General features: G+C 41.1%; 1 protein-coding gene across 2 annotated transcripts in view; it reads left to right on the top strand.

The window, feature by feature from the left end:
- LOC127057681 (BTB/POZ domain-containing protein 1) overlaps nt 1-6,796 on the top strand; it is a 38,413-nt gene extending 31,617 nt beyond the window's left edge. The window contains exons 9-10 of one of the 2 annotated variants that reach the window (XM_050966649.1): nt 2,298-2,425; nt 5,350-6,796. In XM_050966649.1, the coding sequence (XP_050822606.1) occupies nt 2,298-2,425; nt 5,350-5,442 (221 nt within the window). In that variant the 3' untranslated portion in view covers nt 5,443-6,796. The remainder of the gene's footprint in view (nt 1-2,297; nt 2,426-5,349) is intronic. The other variant, XM_050966647.1, reaches the window with a different exon arrangement.
- Nucleotides 6,797-20,787: the final 13,991 nt, after the last annotated feature.

Here is a 20,787-nt window from a genome sequence, read left to right as displayed (position 1 = left end):
GCCGGGCCGCTCGCTCTGCGGCGCACGTTGGGCGGCAGCGGGGAAGGGAGAGGGCTCCTTGCCTTGCCTCTGCCGGGGTGGCCCTGCGGCTCCTGGAAGGGCGGGGGCGCTGGTGACCCCTCGTAAGCCGGGTCAGCGGGCCCTGGCCTGGCCCTACTAAACTACCGCCACGGTCTGGGCAGGAGAGAAACGGCCGTTCCCGTTCGCTCCGTCTGCTACCCCGGGTGTTTGCCCGGCGGCTGCGTGGGGAGCCGCCCACGGTGGTTGGGTCGGTCACGCAGCATCAGCAGGGGAAAACTGTTTCTAAAACCATTCTCGGAGGGGAAGGGAGACTCAGAAGCAAGAGTTGTGGCTGAAACTAGTTTTAGTCTTTGCCTTGGTTGGCTACATTTCACATTTGCATTGTCACTTTAACAGCTGCTGGGGTTTTTTTTGTTTGTTTTTTCTGTTTGTTCAGGGAAAAGAAAAGTGTAAAGACTCAGTAAAACCTCCTGTTCCGTCAGGTCCGGTTGTAACTGACAAAAGTGGTTCCCTCACTATTGCTATTCATGCCAAACCTGGATCCAAACAAAATGCTATAACAGGTATATCCCAATGAAAAGTGTAGCTATGAGGGAAATAGTTCATTTAATTAAACAAACAAAGCTATTTGAGAAGGCAGGTTTTTTTCCTCTTCTCTCTGCATCCATTTCTTTGCACAAGTTTATGGTTCTGCAGAGGTCCAAGTGATAGTGAAATGTGGCTTCACAACCTTCATTATATCGAAATGACCTGATGTTCCTTGTGCTCCGTTTGACTAGGTGTAGTTGATTGCACTGGTAAATCTGGAAAGATGTGTTACAATAAATCCATCTTTCTGCAAGCAGGGGGAGTAATCCTGGGTAATCACTTGATTTTAGCTATATTCGAATATAACTGCTTATGTGAAATATTCCAGTGCTGCAGTCTATCTTCAGATGAGTGCAAAGCAAAAGATTTATTATAGTGGACAGGATCCAGTGTTGTTGGGGTTTTTTAAAGCTAATCTGTGTAGCAAGTATGTTGATTGAATAGTGAGAAATAATTTATTTTACACATCTATGTATATATAATTTTGTTCCATCCTCTTATGAACAGTACAGGCATTTATGTAAAGACAAAGGAAAATTTCTCTTCTGTTCAGTAGGGGGAGCCTACTTACCATTTATGATGAAAAACTCAATCAAATCTGATCTTTGTAGTGAACCATCCTGTTATAAAACTAAAAGCTTTGTAATTCTTGTTATGAATGATATACACAAAGATTCTCTTTCTTTCCATCCACTGTAGATACTGGAAGAATCAGATATAAATAAAGTAGTAAAACTCAGCATGAGAGACTTGTGATAATCTGAATTGGAATGTCCCCCAAGGTAGTCAAAACTTTAACTTCTATAGCGAAACAAGCAGGGAATTAAAAACAAAAATATCCATCAGGCATTCTTTAAAATAAACAAAAAACAAACTTTTCCTTTGCAGATCACCTTTGATGCCTTATTTGTGCTTAGTTATTATGGTGATAAACACATGCTCATAGACGGTATGTTTTTAAAATCTTCAAATGCTTTAAAGCAAGAAGCAACTAATACAAGTCTGGATGGTGCCGTCATTTTCATGTTTATATGCAAACAAGGAGTATTCATTATGTAGGTATGCTCACTACACTAATTAACTGAGTCTTATCTGTAGGATAATTCAGCACGTATTTCATCTTAAAGGGACATTAGTGGGCATTGTTACAAAAGATGATAAAAACTGCAATCATAAAAACTACTGGGACATTAATCACAATTTCGAATTCAAATTATAGATTGACCTCACTTCTGGAAGCAGAGACAGTAGTAGAATTGGATGTGAAGGGCCCAGTACCTCACATTCGCACTTGGGAGAAAATTATGCAGAGTCTGCAGCCTGACAAAGCCTCGCCGTATCCACCAAACTCATGGAACAGGATCCAGATAACTACAGAATGAAACTTGTTAATTCTTAAAAGCATCACACTCTAGAATCTAAGGCTCATTCTTCCCTATTTATAAGGACTGTCTATTAATGCATGCATCTGAGGATTTGACTAGCCTTGCTGGTAAAGTGGAAAAAAGAAGGGGTAGAATTAAGTGGACGTTCTTAATGCAGTAAAAGTCATAAGATCTATCATCAGCTGGACTGTTCCAGGAGTTGTCTACTTGGTTCCAAATAAACCCATTCTTTAAAAATATGAAAGTAAAAAACTAGACACCGTTAATGCTTTGAAAATAAAAATCCTAAAATATTTGTTATAGATGTGACAACTGAGGCAGTAGGTGTAGCTATTGCTGCACCTCCATCAGAAGGGGAGGCAAATGCAGAGCTGTGTCGTTACCTTTCTAAGGTTCTAGAAGTGAAGAAGAGCGAAGTTGTTTTAGATAAGGTACAATACTTTTTCATTTTCTGCTCTGCTTCAGTTAGATTTCTGAAACTTATATTGTAATAGAGACCACTTTCCACATACAGCAGACCAAGTTTCTATTTTTCAAAATACTAGTGTGGAGATATATTAAGGTGTGTAACTCAGTTATGGAAAAATAACATATTTTAGTCTTTGAATTATTAACTCCAAAATAATCTGTTTCTCAATGGCCCAAATCAAGTGTGCTGCTACTTTTTTCTTGGTATTTTCTAAGTCAGTGTTTGGTTCATGTCCTCCGTGACCTTTAAAGTAGAAGTTAGAATACCTTGCACAAAACACCTTTGCAAGTGACTTTGTTCTTATTTTAGAAATTTTTATATTTGAGTAAAAGATCTTTGCTGGGTCACTCGAATACACAATGATGAGCATATCAATTCCTAGATAGTTTGCTTCTGTTGCGAAAACAGTAGTTACATCAGAACTCCCGCAATGACTACTCTGCATGATTAAACAGGTGGAAAAGGCATTTATTTCTTCTAGTGTAGTTTTTGTTTAAAGTCAGTTTTCTCCAGTATCTCTTTTTTACAATTAAGATCAGATTTGGACAATGACAACTTCTGTGAATTACATGTTTATGTAGATGTTTGTGATTGAAAAGATTAAATTAATTATCCTTTTAAAAAACAATTATTAAATATTAACCCCTTGAAGCCAGTAGAACTTCAGTATACAAACTAAGCGAACAGCAAATAGCGGAAGTGGGGCTAACTTCTGTTACAGTCACACTGGGAAGTCAGCATTCTACAACCCAACTGTTCATTTAGAGTGGCAGCAACAGCAGAAGGGACATTGAGAGGAAATAGAACAGTCTGTGTCCTGTTTTGGGAAGGCTAGTAGTTAGTCTTTGGCTTGTGTTACTATAATGTTTGTATGACATACATGAAAAGTGGATGAAGTCTGAGCCATCTACTAAATGTATTCGTTTATAGGGCCAGGAAGATGATAAGAGGGCCTGGGATGGATGCTTTTTTATGTTGTATATAAATCTAAATACATACATTTTAAAAAACAGCAGTTAGAGGCTACATTGTCTAATGGTCCGAGCACTACTTGGCTCGTAGACAGGAACTCAGAGATTTATATCTTGGCTTTGCTGCAGACTGGACAATGTACTTAACTTTTATTTCAGTTTATCCCATCTCTAAAACGAGGGTAACGCCTACTTACCTCACAGTCATGTTGAGGATTAATTATATTGCACTTGAAAAGCACTATATAATTGCTAAGCAGCATCAGGCATAATGAGGAGCAGCACTGTTCAACCTTTTCTAGTCAGCTCTGGTAATTCTAGTCTGACCTGCAGCACCCAGGCTATTTTATATTAGGACTTGTCAACCACAGACCTTCAATCATTCTGAACTGTGCCTAAATTGTGAAGTGGATCTGTTTTGTGATTCCAGCCAGATTTTCAGCCTAGGGGTACAAGGCTAATACCATATGTTAACTGCTGCCTAGCATTCTCACTTGCCTCCCAGCTGCTATATAATCAATTCTCAGCTGGGAAAGGAGATCCAACCTAAAATTGAAAATGAACTACATTTGTTGGACTTATTTATTTTGCCTTACAGAATTTTAGTCCTGTAGTACAGTGCAACATGACTAAGCCACAACTTGAGAAACTGAAAGCAGTTTCGTAACGGTGATTATCTTCTAATAAAGATGGAGAAATTGGACTAAGTAGGTTTTGGGATACTGTGGGGCAGCCTCTTAAGATGAAAAGCTGCTAATTTGTGCTTTCAATGGAACTTTTATGTATGTACTGTAAATGTAATTCTAGATTTGAGATCTAAATTCAATCTAGAAATGTAGCTACTGGATTTTTACAGGAGAGGAAACATTTTGTTAGCTCATCCTTATAAGAAGTAAACACCAGTTTGCCAGACTATTGTTTAAAGAATGCCTTGATTTTAATAAAGTATAGCTAGTGACATCTGTATAGTCCCACTTGCAGGATGCATTGCTGATCTTGGAGAGCATCCTGCTGCTCACTCCCCCTCCCAGCTCATGGAAAGAGCAGCAGCTCAGGGCATGCTCTAAAACCTGCCTGCCTACTTTGAAATATGTAGCAGATCCAGTGACTCTGCTCCCTCCCACCCCAGTGATGATATTGGGTCCCTGGCCCCACTCATCTAGGGAGAGATTATTTTCTTCCTGGGTAAGCACATGAGTGGGTAAGTGGGTTTTTAAGGCCTGTCTTAAGGCTCACTCTGCAATGGCCAAGCTGGCATCCCTGGCCTGCTTCTGGAACATTAGAGAAATCTTAGACATTACAGGGCTGCTATCTGCAGCTCATTCACACATTTACTCAGAGTCCTCTTCTCATCTAGATTCAAGGTTTGTCTCAGAAGAGAAGAGTGATTCTGCAGTTCTTGCTTAATTGCACACCCTAGTCTGCCTTTTCAGGAGCTCTACCTCTTGTTAGACTTGCACAAGTCAGACAACAGCATCTCGAAGAAGAAAAATGTTACTTAGCAGTAAATCTGGAACTTTGAGGGTGACGTCTATGTTTTTATACTAGCTGCCCATCGTCCTCTGTGGTATGGTGGAAGCAATTGTGGCTGCTTCAGCTCCATGGCCCTCTTATAACTTCAACTTAGAATGTGTGGTGCCACAACAGGGTGCTCACAGAATCCCTATGCACAGTACTTTCCATACGGTCTCTGAAGCACCATGGCACTAGAGGATGTTTTCTCCCAAATTTGACTATGCAGAGGAAATAACTCTGGTTAGTTACGGGTGACTAACCTTTTTTCACTACTGTCGGTTGTGTGTAACCTTAGTACTATTTACAAAGTACCCACTCTATTGGCACCATGATTAGTTTTTAAAATGTGTACTTCTAAATAACAAAATAATTTTCTGAATTCTTTTTTGTGTTGAAACAGGGTGGTAAATCTCGTGAGAAAGTGGTGAAGATTTTGGTGTCGATGACTCCAGATGAGGTTTTAGAGAAACTGAAAAAAGAAGCTACCAGTTGAGACCAAACAAAGCAGGAAATGGAACAATATGTCTTGAAAATCTTTCATTGAATGTAAAGAAGAGGAGGGACATTCTTCAACGAGAGCACACAAATGCAGGCTGTGGGTCACTTACAAGAAACAAAGATTCTTCTGTGTAAATGTGTAGGTAAATCTAAGTACATTGTAAAGTACAAATCTCTTCTGTATTCTTCCATATGCTAAACTTTGGTTTAAATAATCCCACAGAACTAAGGCTCAAACTAGAAGTGGAAGCAGGATTTATCGCTGGATAGGAAAGCTAAAACCCTGACATTTAGCTGAATCTATATCATGAATTCAGCATGACTGGGCTCCTTTTCTATAGTTATCTTCAAAATAGTCTCCTAAGCGTAAACCCAGTCCTGATGAGTATTTGGGCAATGTTTCTGAATGCAGGCATAATTATTTTTGGTTCACAAAGTAAAAGGCTTGGAGTGACAGGCTTATGATAAAGCACTGGCACAATGTCAAGAGAAATATAGTGCAGAAGGAAAAATCAATTTAGAAGTGAGAGCCTAAAAGAGCAATCAGTATAATATACAGTGGCATGCGTAGGGTCCAATTCTACTCTTGTCTGCACCACTGTAAATCCAGAGTAATGCTTTTGAAGCCAGTGGCATTGCCCTGGATTTACATAGGAGCAGAACTTTTCTCTTAAGCAGTCAAAAGAACTGAGTCTGGAATATGAGAAATTGATACAGTACTTAAGCAGCAAGTACACAAAAGCTTGCTTCGCTTCACTAGAAAGCGTATTATCAAAGAGTTGCCTAATAAAGGTAGTGCTTCTAATAGAGTGGTCAAAAGTATCTTCACCAGTTTTTGTTTAATAAAAACACAGCATTACGTTTCATCAACAGTTCTTGTATTTTCAGTGAGAACAGATTATTTATAGCTGTGACTTGACTAGTAAAACAAAATTAATTTTGTTTTTAGACAGTCTGAGCAGCAATTTTGTTTGTTTTTGGTGACATTCTGTTGATCTAAATAAATGAGTTGTGTTCAAGAATCAGTTTCCAGCCCACAGAAAAGTGAGCAAAGTGAAGTAATACATGGAGTGGTGTTAAGAGTGCAAAGATTGTACGTGAGATGAAATGGGAAAAGTAGATGTGTTTGTCTTAATCGCTCTTGACGAAGTACTGGAATTCACGCTTGTGTTCCCCACTAATATATGTGATGTCACTATGTTCGGCTGCTTCAGCTAGCCTCTTAGGTTGCAGCTGTTAGGGGTTAGATTGTGTTACTTTCTACATTGTTTCTATCCAACAGTTGTAATGTGTAAATGTGATTTTATTATTTTAATGCCTAAAAGTCAATAAACAGGTTTAAAACCCCACTAAGCTGCTGCATCTTCCACTGGGAAAAATCCATATGTTAAAATAAGTAGCAGAAATGTATCAAAAATGGTTTTCACCAGCTGTGCATAATGCAACAATCTGCATATCTCAAGTTTCACTTTTCCATGGTCAAACACTGCTTTTCACCTTAAGTCTCCCCCATCTCTTCCATTTTCAGCAATGCACAAAGATGTTGCTAATGGTTCTGTCAGGATGTTTCTCTCTACTATCTATGTGCTAATAAGGTTCATTGCTAGAGGAATAAAGGCTGTAAATATTTGCTGCTTAGGTCATGTTTTGCTTCCTCAGGCTGATACACATAAAGCAGCATATGGGCATCTCCTCATTTCCCACTTTACAGTCCTGACACACTGACATTTTGGCTGTCAATTGCTTCTCTCCTAGCCCAGTTGGCATCCTACTCCTTAGCTTTACGTTGATGTTTCTCACTGCTCCAACTGGTTTGCCCAGCAGAGGGCTTCACCCTCTTGATCAAGGAGAAACTAACAACATGCATGTTTGCTTTCATTTGTAGTCCTTAGTGCTACATGCTTGTATTCTGGGTGGAGTATTCATTTGGGTGCTCAGCATTTGCTGAGGGTGAAGTGGAAGTGCCCTAACCAGAAAGAAATTAAGAAGGTTCCCTCTGCATAACTCTCTACTTATCTTGCTAAATATATTATGTCTGAGTTTCCCACAAGGGGAAGAAATACAAAGAATGCTCCAGTAGTGACTTATAGCTTGAATATATGAATTTCTTCAGTATGGGCACCTACACACTGTTTTATAAAGAGTGACCAAAATCCCCCAGGCAGCAGCTATATACCATTATTTCAAACTCCTTGTTTAACATGTAACATTTTTCCACCACTTTTATGACCCCAAAATTGTATCTAGTCTTGGAAGGAGACCAAATCAATTAATCATAGAAGATTAGGGTTGGGAGGGCCCTCAGAAGGTCATCTAGTCCAACCTCCTGCTCAGTGTAGGACCAATCCCCAGATGGATTTTTACTCCAGTTCCCTAAATGGCCCCCTCAAGGCTTGAGCTCACAACCCTGGGTTTAGCAGGCCAATGCTGAAACCACTGAGCTATCCCTTTCCCCTCTCCCATAGATCTGCCCCTGCAGGGTTGACCAACACAAGCCTGCACCGCTCTTTTTTCTGAAAGTGATATAGTCTGTCCAAGAGCTTCAGCAGCTTCTAGTGAGGAGAATGAATGTTTCCTGAACTCAGGTTGGCATTGTGGATTGCTTCTTTCCAATCAGTCAGGCTCTATCTTCTGTGACTTGAATACAGCAAAGCTGCTTTAGGTACCACACTCTCCAGTTTATGTAACGTGGGCCTGACATATGCTATCATGTTGATCACTGATGTCCATCAGACTTGCACGATCCAGAAGGGAAGATTATTAGTCCTTGGGAAATGAGCATTCTGCCCTGCTCTCTGTTCCATTTTCCCCTTTCCTTATGCAACTCCTTGTTCCCACCTATCAAGCTCTCAGCCCCCCACACTGTCCCTTTTAAGTCAGTAGTAGCGCTCCCAGTGAGGACATGCACCACTGACAAGAGGGTAGCATGGACACGAACCACTGCGGTGATTGTAAGTTGACCTAACATATGTCAACTTACGTTCCTAGTGTAGACGTGCCTGGTGTGATGTATGTGTTCTCCTTTGTATGATACAGTAACCGGATTTCCTAAACCATTTTTTCAAAAGCTCTGGTGTGTATTTGTACCACTGTACACTGTTTTTGTACCACTGTATTAGACTCAGTTTAATTAGTTCAGTCTGGTCACTATGATACCTACAGTCCAGTGGTTCCCAAACTGGGGTTCATGAACCCCTGGGGATTTGCAGAATGTTACACAGGGTTCTTGGGGAAAAAAAATTCTGTAATGGCAGGACAGAGCTATCCCTAGGGACCCTGGGCAGCCTGGAGCCCCTGGATTTCCAAGAGCTGCAGACCAAAGCAAGCATATCTATCTCAGTGAGGAGATTTAAACTTCAAGACTCCTTATAAGAAATGGAAAGGGAAGTGGACATTTTTTGATTTTTTAAAATTAAATAGGCAGCTAGTATTGTTTTTAAAATTACGAAGAACAAGTTTAAGCTTTGTTGTAACCTGCGCTGTTTGCCTGGACTGCTCAAGACCTGAATGCTTGTGTAGGAGGAACTCTTTGAGTTGGCTTCTTAAATACCTTCATGCTGTTTCACATCTGATACTCCTCAATGAAACATAGGAGCCTTGTCTTATAACAGGCTTATTCAAAGTGATACAAGCTACGAAAGTGAGATCTTGGGAGAGCATTGTAATTTTAAAAAATGTAATAATACTGTAATGATTAATAATAAATAGTGTGTAATAAGCATATCCTAAAAACAAATTTTATATTTCCAAGATCACTGCTTTTATAATTTATACTCGGGTAAAGGAGAAAATCCCTAAAAATATTCATTTTTAGGAGGGGGTTCACAAGATTTGACATTTTATTGAAAGGGGGTCACAGGTTGTTAAAGTTTAGGAACCACTGCTATAGTGACACAGCATCAGAGACAAGGTTTCACCCCACAATTCACACCACACTTAGCAGCAAGAAAAGATCAGGCTGTATGATGGCCCCAGGGCACGTCCTGGTGTGTCAGAGCCATGACAAATGGCACCGTCTCAGCAGAGGCACGAAACTAAATTATCTTCTTGTCCTTAAGACTGCTTTCTCCTGCCCAAGATTGAGATGCCCATGATGAGAGTGTGGGAGAGCTTGTAATGTGGCTACCCACCCTATACTTGTTCTGTGAATAGAAGATTTATTTGGCACCAGTAAATGAAATGATATGTTTTTAGAAATCAATAGGATACATAAGACTGAGAGTGTGTCCTCTTGTCTAATACAGGAAAGCCTCTTGCAGTATCAAACTTTTTGCATGAAATAGAAGAACATGCTCACTTCACCAGAATTAAACATCTTCCATCAGACGGGAGGAAAAACCAGCAGCAAACATTCCCTAAGCTTCCACCAGGGTAAATTCTTCAGTAGGGTAACACTTAACATTTCTGTAAAATTGTTCATCCAAGGCCTTCAAAGCACCTTATAAATATTGTGTCTCAACCTGTCTTTGAAGCAGTTTGTAAAATTTGCACAGCAGCTACTATTCAGGGTTAACAATGCCTGGATGCCAATCAGCTGAGGGTTTAAGCAGTAGGGCTGAATACCTGCTTAAAGGTAGGTGTGCACTTAAGTAAATAGTCATTTTTTCCTAACATTGTTTGACAAATGTCAGATATTTGTCACACAGTCATGAGCCAAATAGTAATTTAGCGGTTATAGAGCTGACCAGCTACCGCAGAATGGCATTTTCAAAGTTATTTTAACATGGATATAATGTAAGGACTTTATTCCCTGAGTGAGTACCATGCCAGCAGCCCTACATACAGCTGTCTTGCTTTCTCCAGGACTCTGTCTTCCATGCCATATGCTCTCAGGTTTCTGAGTCTATAAGATTTACTTTCTGGAATCTGACTTTGAAGGGGTGTGTGTAATTATATTATCCTGCTCTAACCTGCTACTTAAGGATATTTAATTGTAAGTTCTCTAGCTGGCCTGTTTGCTCTTTTCCTTTCAAGTCCAGTCCATTTATCATCTGCAACTCATTTCTACCCTTCCCATGTGTCTCGAAATCCACATTCCCTCTGCCTTCATCAATCTAAATAGTCTTGTATAATTGACAGCTTTGTCAATAACTGGCAGGGGCAATTTACCAGAAAGTGCACTTTAATATCTTCCTTCTTCTAGCCTCCAGGAAGATAGATACACCTGATCTTTCTCCTCATTACTTCACACTCCTCTTGCCCTCATTATTTCCCCTCTCATGCTGCTTTGGTGTGTATATAAACCTAAACCAGCTGAGACCCAATTGTTTATCCTTATCTACTGTATTTCCCCTCTTACTGTTTTTAACCTTTAACTTAGCAGGATGATCCATTGCCATATTAGCCAGTATGGAAATGCACCACTCAGTCTCCCTCTGGGAGCATAGTGCCTTACTTGCTTGTAAAGCATGTGCTGCTCATTACTCTCTGGGAGAAAGTGCAGCTAATACCAGAGTCCTTCACCCTGGCATTGTAAGCACTAACAGCAACATTTAAGAAATGAAACACTTGCTGTACATGGGAGTCTGAGAGTGCTGTTGTGAAGTCCTTTCCTCTCCCTCCTTTGGTTTTCAGTTGTTCAGGGAGTCTTTAAAAAGCCACCACGAGGTCTCCCTTTATTCCATATGGCTGTGTAAAAGCTGGGAGACCTTGAGTGAAATGGTTTGAGAGGGAGATTCTTAAAGGAGCCTACCATGGGCTACTTCTAGAACAGCCAGGCAGCTGTAATCTGGGGCTTGCTTTCTGAAACATTGTTTAAATGATATATTGACTTTTCACTGCTCTCCTAGGCCCAAATAAAACAGCCAGAAAGTCTAACGCATGTGTGGTGATTTTCCTCTCAGCATTCAGGCTCTATAGATGCACTGTGACAATTGATAAGGCTTTGTGGGGTGAGAGGGAGGTTAAAAAGAAAGGGCAAGAACTTTGCTTTGTGCTGCTCAGGTAAGACAGCAGGAAAGTTACCCTAAAGGAACAGCAAGGGTCTCCTGGTATAAATCTGGCACAGTTGGTTCTACCCCTCCCACTCTACATTACTTACCATAGAGGAGGGAGGGGTAAATCAGCAGGAGTCAAGGCACCAGAAGAGGGACTTAATTCACTGACACTGTTCACTTCCTAGAGAAATAGTGTCAGTGAATTAGGTCCCAAGTGTGGCCTGAATTTTTAAAAAGCAATGCATTCAAAACAGCTCTGTTTTCTAATTGGGCCCCCTTATTCATGGGCAGGACTTAAAATCTCTGAGGGTTGGCTGGTCAGCTGCTGATCTCAGAAGTATAAACTTGATAGCAACAATGCCAGACATGGCTAGCTAACCTTTCCTCCTTCTGCCATCTCCACTTCCTCTGTGCACATACCTATCTACCTGCCTGCTGCCTCCTCCAATTCAGTGTTGTTCCTGCTCCTGCTGCTACAGGTAAAAACACTCTCTGGCAGGGCCTGCCTGCTTACTGCATTGTAAGCTGCTAGAGCCCTTCCCATCCTTTGCTATCCTTTCAGTGTAACAGGTGGTGCTCATGCTCTCTAGATGTTTACATATTTGTAAAGCCTATTTTTGCTATCCAGTTTTCTAGGTCTAACAGCATTTTGAAATGCTCTGTCTATGGAAGGAAGACATCTCCATACAATGTATTCCTTGCAAACACAGGGCAGCCTCATTCCTTCTGGCAGGGTTTCATGTAGAGGATCTGCAGCCCCTTAGCATTTGTCCTTTTAATAAAATGCCTCCTTCAGCAATTCTCACAGCCATAATCCCGAGCGCATGTGAGGTCAGTTTCCTGCTGTGAGAAAAATTGCTCTTAGCTACTATGATTCACCTACTTCTTAGCAGAGAATTTTCTTCAGTATCTCAGCTGGTTCATGGCTGCCTTTTTACCGTGAAAATGCAAGTCTGTTCTTAATAAATTTGATGGATTTTCATTTCACTTGAAGACCATAAGTGAGCACATCACTGATTGAAAAAGCATCAGCACTAATATTCATATGGGACCAGTTAGGCAAATTTTACTTAGGTAATTTCTGTTTAATAAGGATGTCTCATTCTGCTCAGTCCCCTCATCACCAAGTTCAGTTTAAGCTACTGAAGCTAAAGCAGACCCAAGGAACCCAAGAGTTTTGAGTGGAACATTTTAAAACAATAATTAGCAAATTATAATGATGTCTTCAGCCTGCCTGATGCTGTAATGTCTCTGTGATTGTTACTCCACTATCAGTTCAAATCGGAGTCACTTTCCATACATGGTAATGCCATGCAACATTATTGACAACCAGAATTAAAGGTCTCCAGTGTGACATTAGAGTATTTGAAAACATTAATTTGATTATAGCTGTCAATGTAATAAGCTGTGTACAGTTAGGCCAGTCATTCAGTGTCCAAATATCTGTGGGTGCAATAAGCAGGGAACGGCTCTAATATCTAATTTAAATGCAGCTCAGTATTGGTTTTAATATATTTCTAAGATCTCTGAAAGCACTTGCTTGGTGTGTGGGGGTGTATGCTGCTAAAGAGACATGGAACTATTTTTAAACTCTTTATTTTATCGCATTGAATTTTATTGTCCAAGTACCAGACCTCCCTGCGAGCCTTTCTGCCAATTCTTGTGGATTTGCTATCACTCTTTTTTTTTTTTTAATTGTTTTTTCTCCTGGTTACCGTCAGAGAGATGCACTCAGACAACATGGGAAACTGACTAACTCACTGGCTTTACAACCAGATGCTGAAATATCACCATTGAAACCTTTTTGGATTGAAAATTGTGTGTTTTTCCTACACAACAATTTGTTTACCCCGAACGTATCTCCTATCCATGGGAAAATTTGCCTTTTGGCCTTTTGACTTAAACAACTGAAAACAAAAACATTTTGTGTTTTTCAGTGTAAAGCAGAAATTTTCTGCTGGGAGAAACAATTTTCTGACCATCTCTATTATACATCAAGAAGAGTGAGACAGCCTGCAAAGGAACAAAGTGAAAAAAAGACATTTTTTTTCTACTGTCTTTCACTTGTAGTTTCTTTAAACATTATGTGTAACAATAGCAGGTAAAAAAGTCTTCAGGCCAATGTGGTTTTGAGGTTAGAAGGTGTCCTTTGAATTATTTAAAATAAAAGCCAGGAAGCTTGGCTTTCAAACAGATGTTCATTGGGTGGTGCCATGCTGAGATGTCATCAGACCATAACATTATATTCCTCAGGGAGTTTTAATCTTATGTTTATTAAAGTCTTTTAAAAGCAGTTAGTGCAAAGGGAGGAAACTTGTGAAATGAACTAGTTACTAATACTTACCTTTACTGCTGTGAAACTACTCCCTCTGTGTCTGGGAGATCTTCGTTTCTGTCTCTAGCTTTCAACAAAGCAATGTTGTTATGTATTTTCTTTAGGAAACCAAACTGGGAACGGGGAAAAATACCATAAGTACCTCTATTTTAAAGAGCAAATGTCAGTTAGCAAAAAGTGTCTTTATCACAAGTGTAAATCTATGCGAATGCTACTATGATTGGGCAAAAATTTCCTCCAAAAGATAAGGCCCCTTTTTAAATTGGCCTGTTCTCAAATCTTTCTGGATATTGGAGCAAATTTAAAAAAAATAGTGATAAAATTTCTTGTGAAATATTTACTGCTCTCTTGCCAGAAGAACTGAAAGGCCACCGTTGCTAAGAAACCACCCCCTTGAGGTTTGACAAGGCGGTAGGAGCTCCCTAGTGCCCATGTGGTCTAGCAGAAAAGCACAGGGCTGTTAGGTTTTGTGACACCCATGCAAGATGGGTAAATATCACTACCCTCATTTTAAAGATGGGGAAACAAAGTCAGAGCATTGGTGTATGTCCAAGGTTCTTGTCAGAACGAGGGTGAATTCTGGCTTCCATCCCTATGTATAATCCATTAGCGCTCCCTAGCCAAGGCAATTAACCTCCTTGAGCCTCTGCCTTTTCATCTGGAAAATGAGGATGATGACATTTACCAGAGGTGAAATCTGGGCAGGGGAAACCCCACTGGATTTTAGATGTCAGAAGCCTCACTTAGAAGGTAACTATTATCCCCCTTTTACAGCTCCAGACTGTCAAATCCCTTTCACAAGAGCTAAAATCCACTTTAAAACAATCCGGTATCATCAAGGCCCTATACAGCCTTGAAATGTGGTTTTTGGAAACACTGTTCTGGAGAATTTCCAGATTTCAGGTCAAGAATCTTAGCTCCAGTCTAAAAGTTCTCAGGCAGTTTGATTTGCTAATATAGTTAGATTTAACTAACTCTCACAGACTGGCAGCCTAAAGGTTTTAAAAGTAAATGGTTCAAATTATATCCTACCAAAGCTCAGTAGTGCTTATAGATACACAAATTTTCCATATTAAGTTGGATGTTCCACTTTATCAATAACTAATAGAGAAGAATGTTGATCTGAACATGGAGACACTTGCTCTCTCCATTACATATGTTCACGTTGCTAACACTGATAATTTAGGTGGAGAGCTGCAAACTGTTACTCACTGGACTCATTTAAGTAGTCCCCAGGCGTTAAGCAGGCCAACTGATGTCACCTTTTTTGAGGAATAACAGCTCACGGGGATAAGAACTTGCAGCTCCAAGCTAAATTAAAGATGCTCATATACTTCATTCTTTAGATTAAATCATAGTGATTTCCAGGCTCCTGCAATACATTGTATCCAGCAAGGGTTAACTTCATTAAGCTTTAGAACAAGCCACTATAATCTGATTTTGGATATCTACTTGTGCTAGCCTAGTGTAGGAGTGTGTGGTTTAAACTTTAAAGAAACATAACATCTTACTAGGGTGGCTAGGATTCTTCCTAGTTCCCAGCTGATTGGGCTACTAGCAATTCTGGTTGGCTTGTTGGAGGTCATTTCACTGCATTGGCTGCATGTTGCTCTGTCTGTGCTGTGCCTAGGGTGACCAGATGTCCTGATTTTATAGGGACAGTCCCGATTTTGTGGTCTTTTTCTCATATAGGCTCCTATTACCCCCCACTCCCGTCCCAATTTTTCACACTTGCTGTCTAGTCACCCTAACTGTGCCAGAGGGAAATCTGCCCAGTACAGGTGACATGATAGAATATAAATCAATGTTTTATAGCATCCAGGTTACTGTTTGACAGTAAAGTCAGAATGGGAGAAAGAGAACATGTCATGGGAATAACATATTGCTAGTCATGTTTTCAGTGGCCTTGTAAATCTAGTAACTCCCCTCAGCATCAAGTATGTTGCTTTTATACATATTCTCCATTTAAAAAGGATAATGACCATTTGTGTCAGTCAGCTATGTGCTGATTATAGTGCTTGATCAACTGGCTTTATGGATATGTGATTAGAATGCTAATATCCCATGTATATAACCAAATGGACGGAACACTCTGCTCACACAATGTCATATCTAAATGCCTTTGACTTTCAAATAGTGGTTGATATTGAACTCATAAATATGGAAAAACACTAGATTAACTTTTTGATTGACATATATGGGCAGGCATCTTCTGGGTTATAAGATCTTATTAGGAAATATTTTCGGTCAGACTTACAGTGCATATATTTATTGCATATAAAAAGAACATTATTAGGGTTGCAAAGTCAAGCCCTCAAAAGTTAGGAAATGCCACAAGTAAGGTTGCCTCTGCAACCTTAATTTGGCCCCCTTTAGGCAACATAGGCATTCTGATAGTCTTTTGTTTCATGAGCAGGACAGACAGGCTCCAGATCCTCTCAGTTCTGTTGTGTGGCCTGCAGCAGCACAGACCTGCAATTGCAGAGAAAATTCTGCTCAGCCCCTGGCTGGAGCATCCCCAGTGTGGACATAAATTTTGGAGAATTTAGCTGTGAAGGTGTAACAGGTCTCTACTGAGTATGTGGAAACTCTCGGTTTTTTTTCAAAGGCTGATAAATTGGCTGGAGTTCGGTGGATTTTCACAGGGACAGTAAAAGGCACATCCCTGAAACAAAGGCCATGTCCTGCCAAATCTCAAGTCCCTGCTCCAAAGCATGGGGGCACTAGAGCATCTCAAAAAAGATCTCCATAATTGTTTAACCTGGAAAAAACAATGTATTTTAGCCTAGCCTTGTTCTCAGAAATGGTTGAACCATTTGTTCTGAAATTTTCCAAAAGAATTCAGCCTGAGTCAGACAGCTGGCTTGTTAAAGTTCAATGCAAACATTTAAAATTTGGCCAAGTTATAAGCAACTGAAAACAGGGTATTATAATGAGAAGTGTTGGGCCGCCTTAATAAGAGGCAGTGCTACCAGCCTTGCCCATATAGGGTAACCAGATGTCCTGATTTTATAGGGACAATCCCGATATTTGGGTCTTTGTCTTATAAGGTGCCTATTACCCCCACTCCCTGTCCCAGTCTTTCACACTTGCTGTCTGGTCACCCTATGCCCATAGTATAGGCCAGGGGTCGACAACCTTTCAGAAGTGGTGTGCCAACTCTTCATTTAGTCACTCTGATTTAAGGTTTCGTGTGCCAGTAATACATTGTAACGTTTTTAGAAGTTCTTTTTCTATAAGTCTATAATATAACTAAACAATTGTATGTAAAGTAAATAAGGTTTTTTAAATGTTTAAGAAGCTTCATTTAAAATTAAATTAAAATGCAGAGCCCCCCAGACGAGCGGCCAGAATCCAGGCAGTGTGACTGCCACTGCAAATCAGCTTGTGTGCCGCCTTCGACACGCGTGCCATAGGTTGCCTACCCCGGTATAGGCATATATGGAAAGAAAGCGAGAGAACCTTACAAGTGCAATTTGAAAACAACTTTCCAATTTGAACAGCTGTTGTTAACGTCCGGTCTAAGGGCCGAGTTCTCTGCAGGAGTAAGTGGCCACAAGCAGGGACATCAATGGCGGTGTTTTTGTATGAAGTTTTACGTTCTGTTTCCATGTGGCCTGTTATGGCACCTGGGATCCCCCGGAAACCTAAGCTGTGTCTTTGCAGACCCAGTAGTTCCCCAAGGCTGTCGGCACTGGCTGGATGCCCCTGCACTCTCCCTGGCTGTGCAGTTCTGTTGGGGTCCCCTTAGCTGTGGCAGCCCTTGAGACCTTGCAAGGAGTGTGCTGTGGAAAACGTAATAGAGCCCAAGCCTGTGTTGCCACTTTTCTGTCTAAACTCCACAGGGTTGCGGGAGAAGGATGAGAGTCCCCTCTGGCCCTTCCACTGTCTATGTCTCACCCTTTTGCAGGGGAAAATCTGGGTGTAGCTTCTGGGTGGAGAGACAATCTGGGGCAATGTACATATACCAATAAAAGGCCATCTCCTTGTGCTGACCTAGTATAGGAGTATGTGGCTTAAACTACAAGGGTGGGGGGGAAAGGTTTGTGAATCTCTCAGATATAGTCCCCCCCACCCCCACCCCCCGCCTCCAATCTAAATTGCTTGATTCGTGCAAGGTGGCTGCTATTTGCTATGGCCTAATGCTTTTCCCATTTTATTTTTTCCCGGCTGAACTATTATCTTGCACAGTGAGGCAAGTCTAACACCCTGTAATTGCTGTGAGAGGCTGGCGCATCCCGCTGCCGCACAAGCCAGCCCACTGCATCTCTAGGGTCTTGTCTCGCTGCCCGCAAAGTGTTGCAAAAGCTTCTGCAGATTCCCATTGTGCTCACTTGGCAGCTCTGTTAGAAGTGCCTCCAGCCATTGGCTTCCCAAAGTGCTGATTCAGTTCAGTGGGCGCAGTGAGAGCCCTTTCGGCAGGAGGCACGTAGCCTTGGACAACGTTCCAAAAACCTTGCTGTAGAATAGGAGTGTCTCTCAGTTCAGAGCCTGCGTCAGAAAAGGCAGCCTCCTAGCTCTCATCATAAAGCAGAGCACTGGGAATCTTACTACGAATCTGACTTCTTCAGCCAGTTTTGGACCTACCCTTCTACTATATCATTTCCACCCCCCACCACCACAAGAGTAAATAGCAAAAGTTAAGGTGAAGTCCCTGAGGAACAGTAACCTCAGGTTTTGGGATGAATTTGCCTCCTGAAATAATCCCAGTTGCCCTAGAGTAGATCAGAGACCAGTTTTCTTTCACTCTGTTTTCCACTTGGACAGTATTAAGCAGAAACGACATAGGTTTAGGGCCTCACCCAAAATACTGCTCATCCCCTAGTGCAGTCCCGGTCCTCATTCTAGGATTCAGTGTCAGCTCTCGGGAGGAGTCCACATCTGTGTGTGGGAAATCAAGCTGTGACTTTTTGGCTACAAGAAAATGGTCTGACCAGCTGAGCTGCAATGACAATAGCTGGCAGAACAGGCAGCAGACAGTGAGCGATGAATCTACTATAAACTGTGACTTGGCAGCAGGGGCAATTACTCTTTGTTTGTGCTCCTTGTTTTAAACCATACATCCCGAGCGGGTTTCAGAGACTGGTACTGTTGATCAGCTTTGTCCCCAACCTCATGAAAGATGGAATTGTTCCCACAGCAGGATTTAAAAAGTCAGCAGTGAGAGGATCAGAGCATATAAAATGGATGGCACCTCACTGCCCACTTTGACCTCCCACCCTTGTTCCTCTCTACAGTTTTATACCCCTGTATGGTGTCTCGTCCGAAATTAGATTCTAAGCACTTTGAGACACGTGCTCTTATTCTTTCTGTGTACAACACGGCCTTGAAGTCTCTAGGTACAACTGTAATACAAATAATTATTAATAATAAGACCATAATCAAGGCTGTATTAATTTTGTGTTGATGCTGAACATTAGAGACTTACAGTAATTATAATGCTATTAAGTCATTTGAAAATAAGTAAATGCAAATCACAGGACTCTAAGTAGGAGCTGAAATTCCTTCTTCACATTCTTCTATTACACAAACATTGGCTGCATAGCATGGAAAACAACCGTGCATCATTTTCAAAAAGTTGGGGCCCAGATCAGGTGTTCTATGTTCTGGGCCAAGGGGACCACACATAACATAGCTGGTTATTCACTTGGGAGATATTAAGCTGTTCTAACAAGGAGGGTTTACATACTCAAACATGCCTTCCTAGTTCTCAGCATTTTTGGAAGCCGTTGTCTCTGCATTTAGTAGTGCCCAGGTAGAAATCATTTTGAAAATGGGAAGATTTCTCTGTAACCATTGACATTACACAGCTAGGGCTATGTCTTCATTACAGAATGTGACTGACTTGGCTGATTTGATGCTGAAGACCACTGGCCCGCCCCAGGCCATGTGTAAGCCAGCACAAAGCCATCACACTTTGGAGTTGCTTTTCTCTCGACTCTTGAACAAGGTTTTAAAATGTGCTGATGTGTACAAAAGCTTTGTTGTGAATTAGAGACTCGTTGCATGTGTTGAGAGTAAGGATGGTAAACACCTTGAAGTCAGGTACTAAAAGACTGTGATCCTGCTAAATTCTAGTCTAAGAGGGTTTGTGGGTAGTTTTATTCTATGCAGATTCTGTTGTGTTTATCTGAGCTTGTCTTGCGTGCTTATACCAAGTGACCTCATGGAATCTGTGTACCCTGTGTTGTAGCCTTTCACACCATTCAGTTTTCGTTGGAGGGCTTGGGGGCCCCAACAAGCTGGTATTTATACTGTAGAACTAGCAAGGAAAGGCCGTGTATATTACAGAAAAATAAGCCAATTGTCGTTCAAATTGTTTGTGTGTAGTAAAGCATCAGATAGAACAAAATGTTCCTGCAGTGTGTAACATCCTTCCTGATGTTCATCTTAATTCTTCTGGCAATTCAATGTCTCCTTTTGATTTAGAGTTAATAAAACCATTCACAAGATTAGATGTTGGTGCGGAAAAAACAAGAGTAACTTCTTTAATTGTAGGCTAAAATTTAAATGGAGGCTGGCTTTTTTCAGTTGTATGTTGACAGTCCGCGTCCTGTCACTGTCTAAGCTAAAGCTGTGTCAAACACAGCCAGGACAAGATCATGGAGCTGCTGAGTTAATAAAGAACCACAGATGTGAAACTGCTCCTCATTTCAAGATGTATGTAGCTGCTGTAGAGCAGTATATTAAATAGCATCCTTTTAATTGTCCCCTTTTAAGTGGTGAACTCTCCCTCCATCTAGCCTGAGAGACAAATATGGTTATTTGAAAAGTCAAAGGGACCCTCCCACTCCCTTCAGTGCCCTCATTAGAGGGGAGTTCTTTATTAGCTCCCTAAACAATGGTCAGTCAAAGAAACTCAGGTTTACCCTGGCTGGAACATCTGTGCCTCCCAACCAGGGATTGGATGGAAGCAGCTTGTCAGGCTGAGTGCCAGCCTGTTCCCTCCACCACGTGAAACAGCAAAGCTGGGAAGTGGTTCCTTCTGGACTACCTGTTGATAGACATGACTGGTGAGCTTTCCTTTCCACAGTACAACAGCAGCTTTACTCAACACCCAATGCACACA

This window comes from Gopherus flavomarginatus, chromosome 9 (assembly GCF_025201925.1).
Source record: "Gopherus flavomarginatus isolate rGopFla2 chromosome 9, rGopFla2.mat.asm, whole genome shotgun sequence".
NCBI classification, from domain to species: Eukaryota; Metazoa; Chordata; order Testudines; family Testudinidae; genus Gopherus; species Gopherus flavomarginatus.
This window is presented reverse-complemented; position numbering and strand designations above follow the sequence as displayed.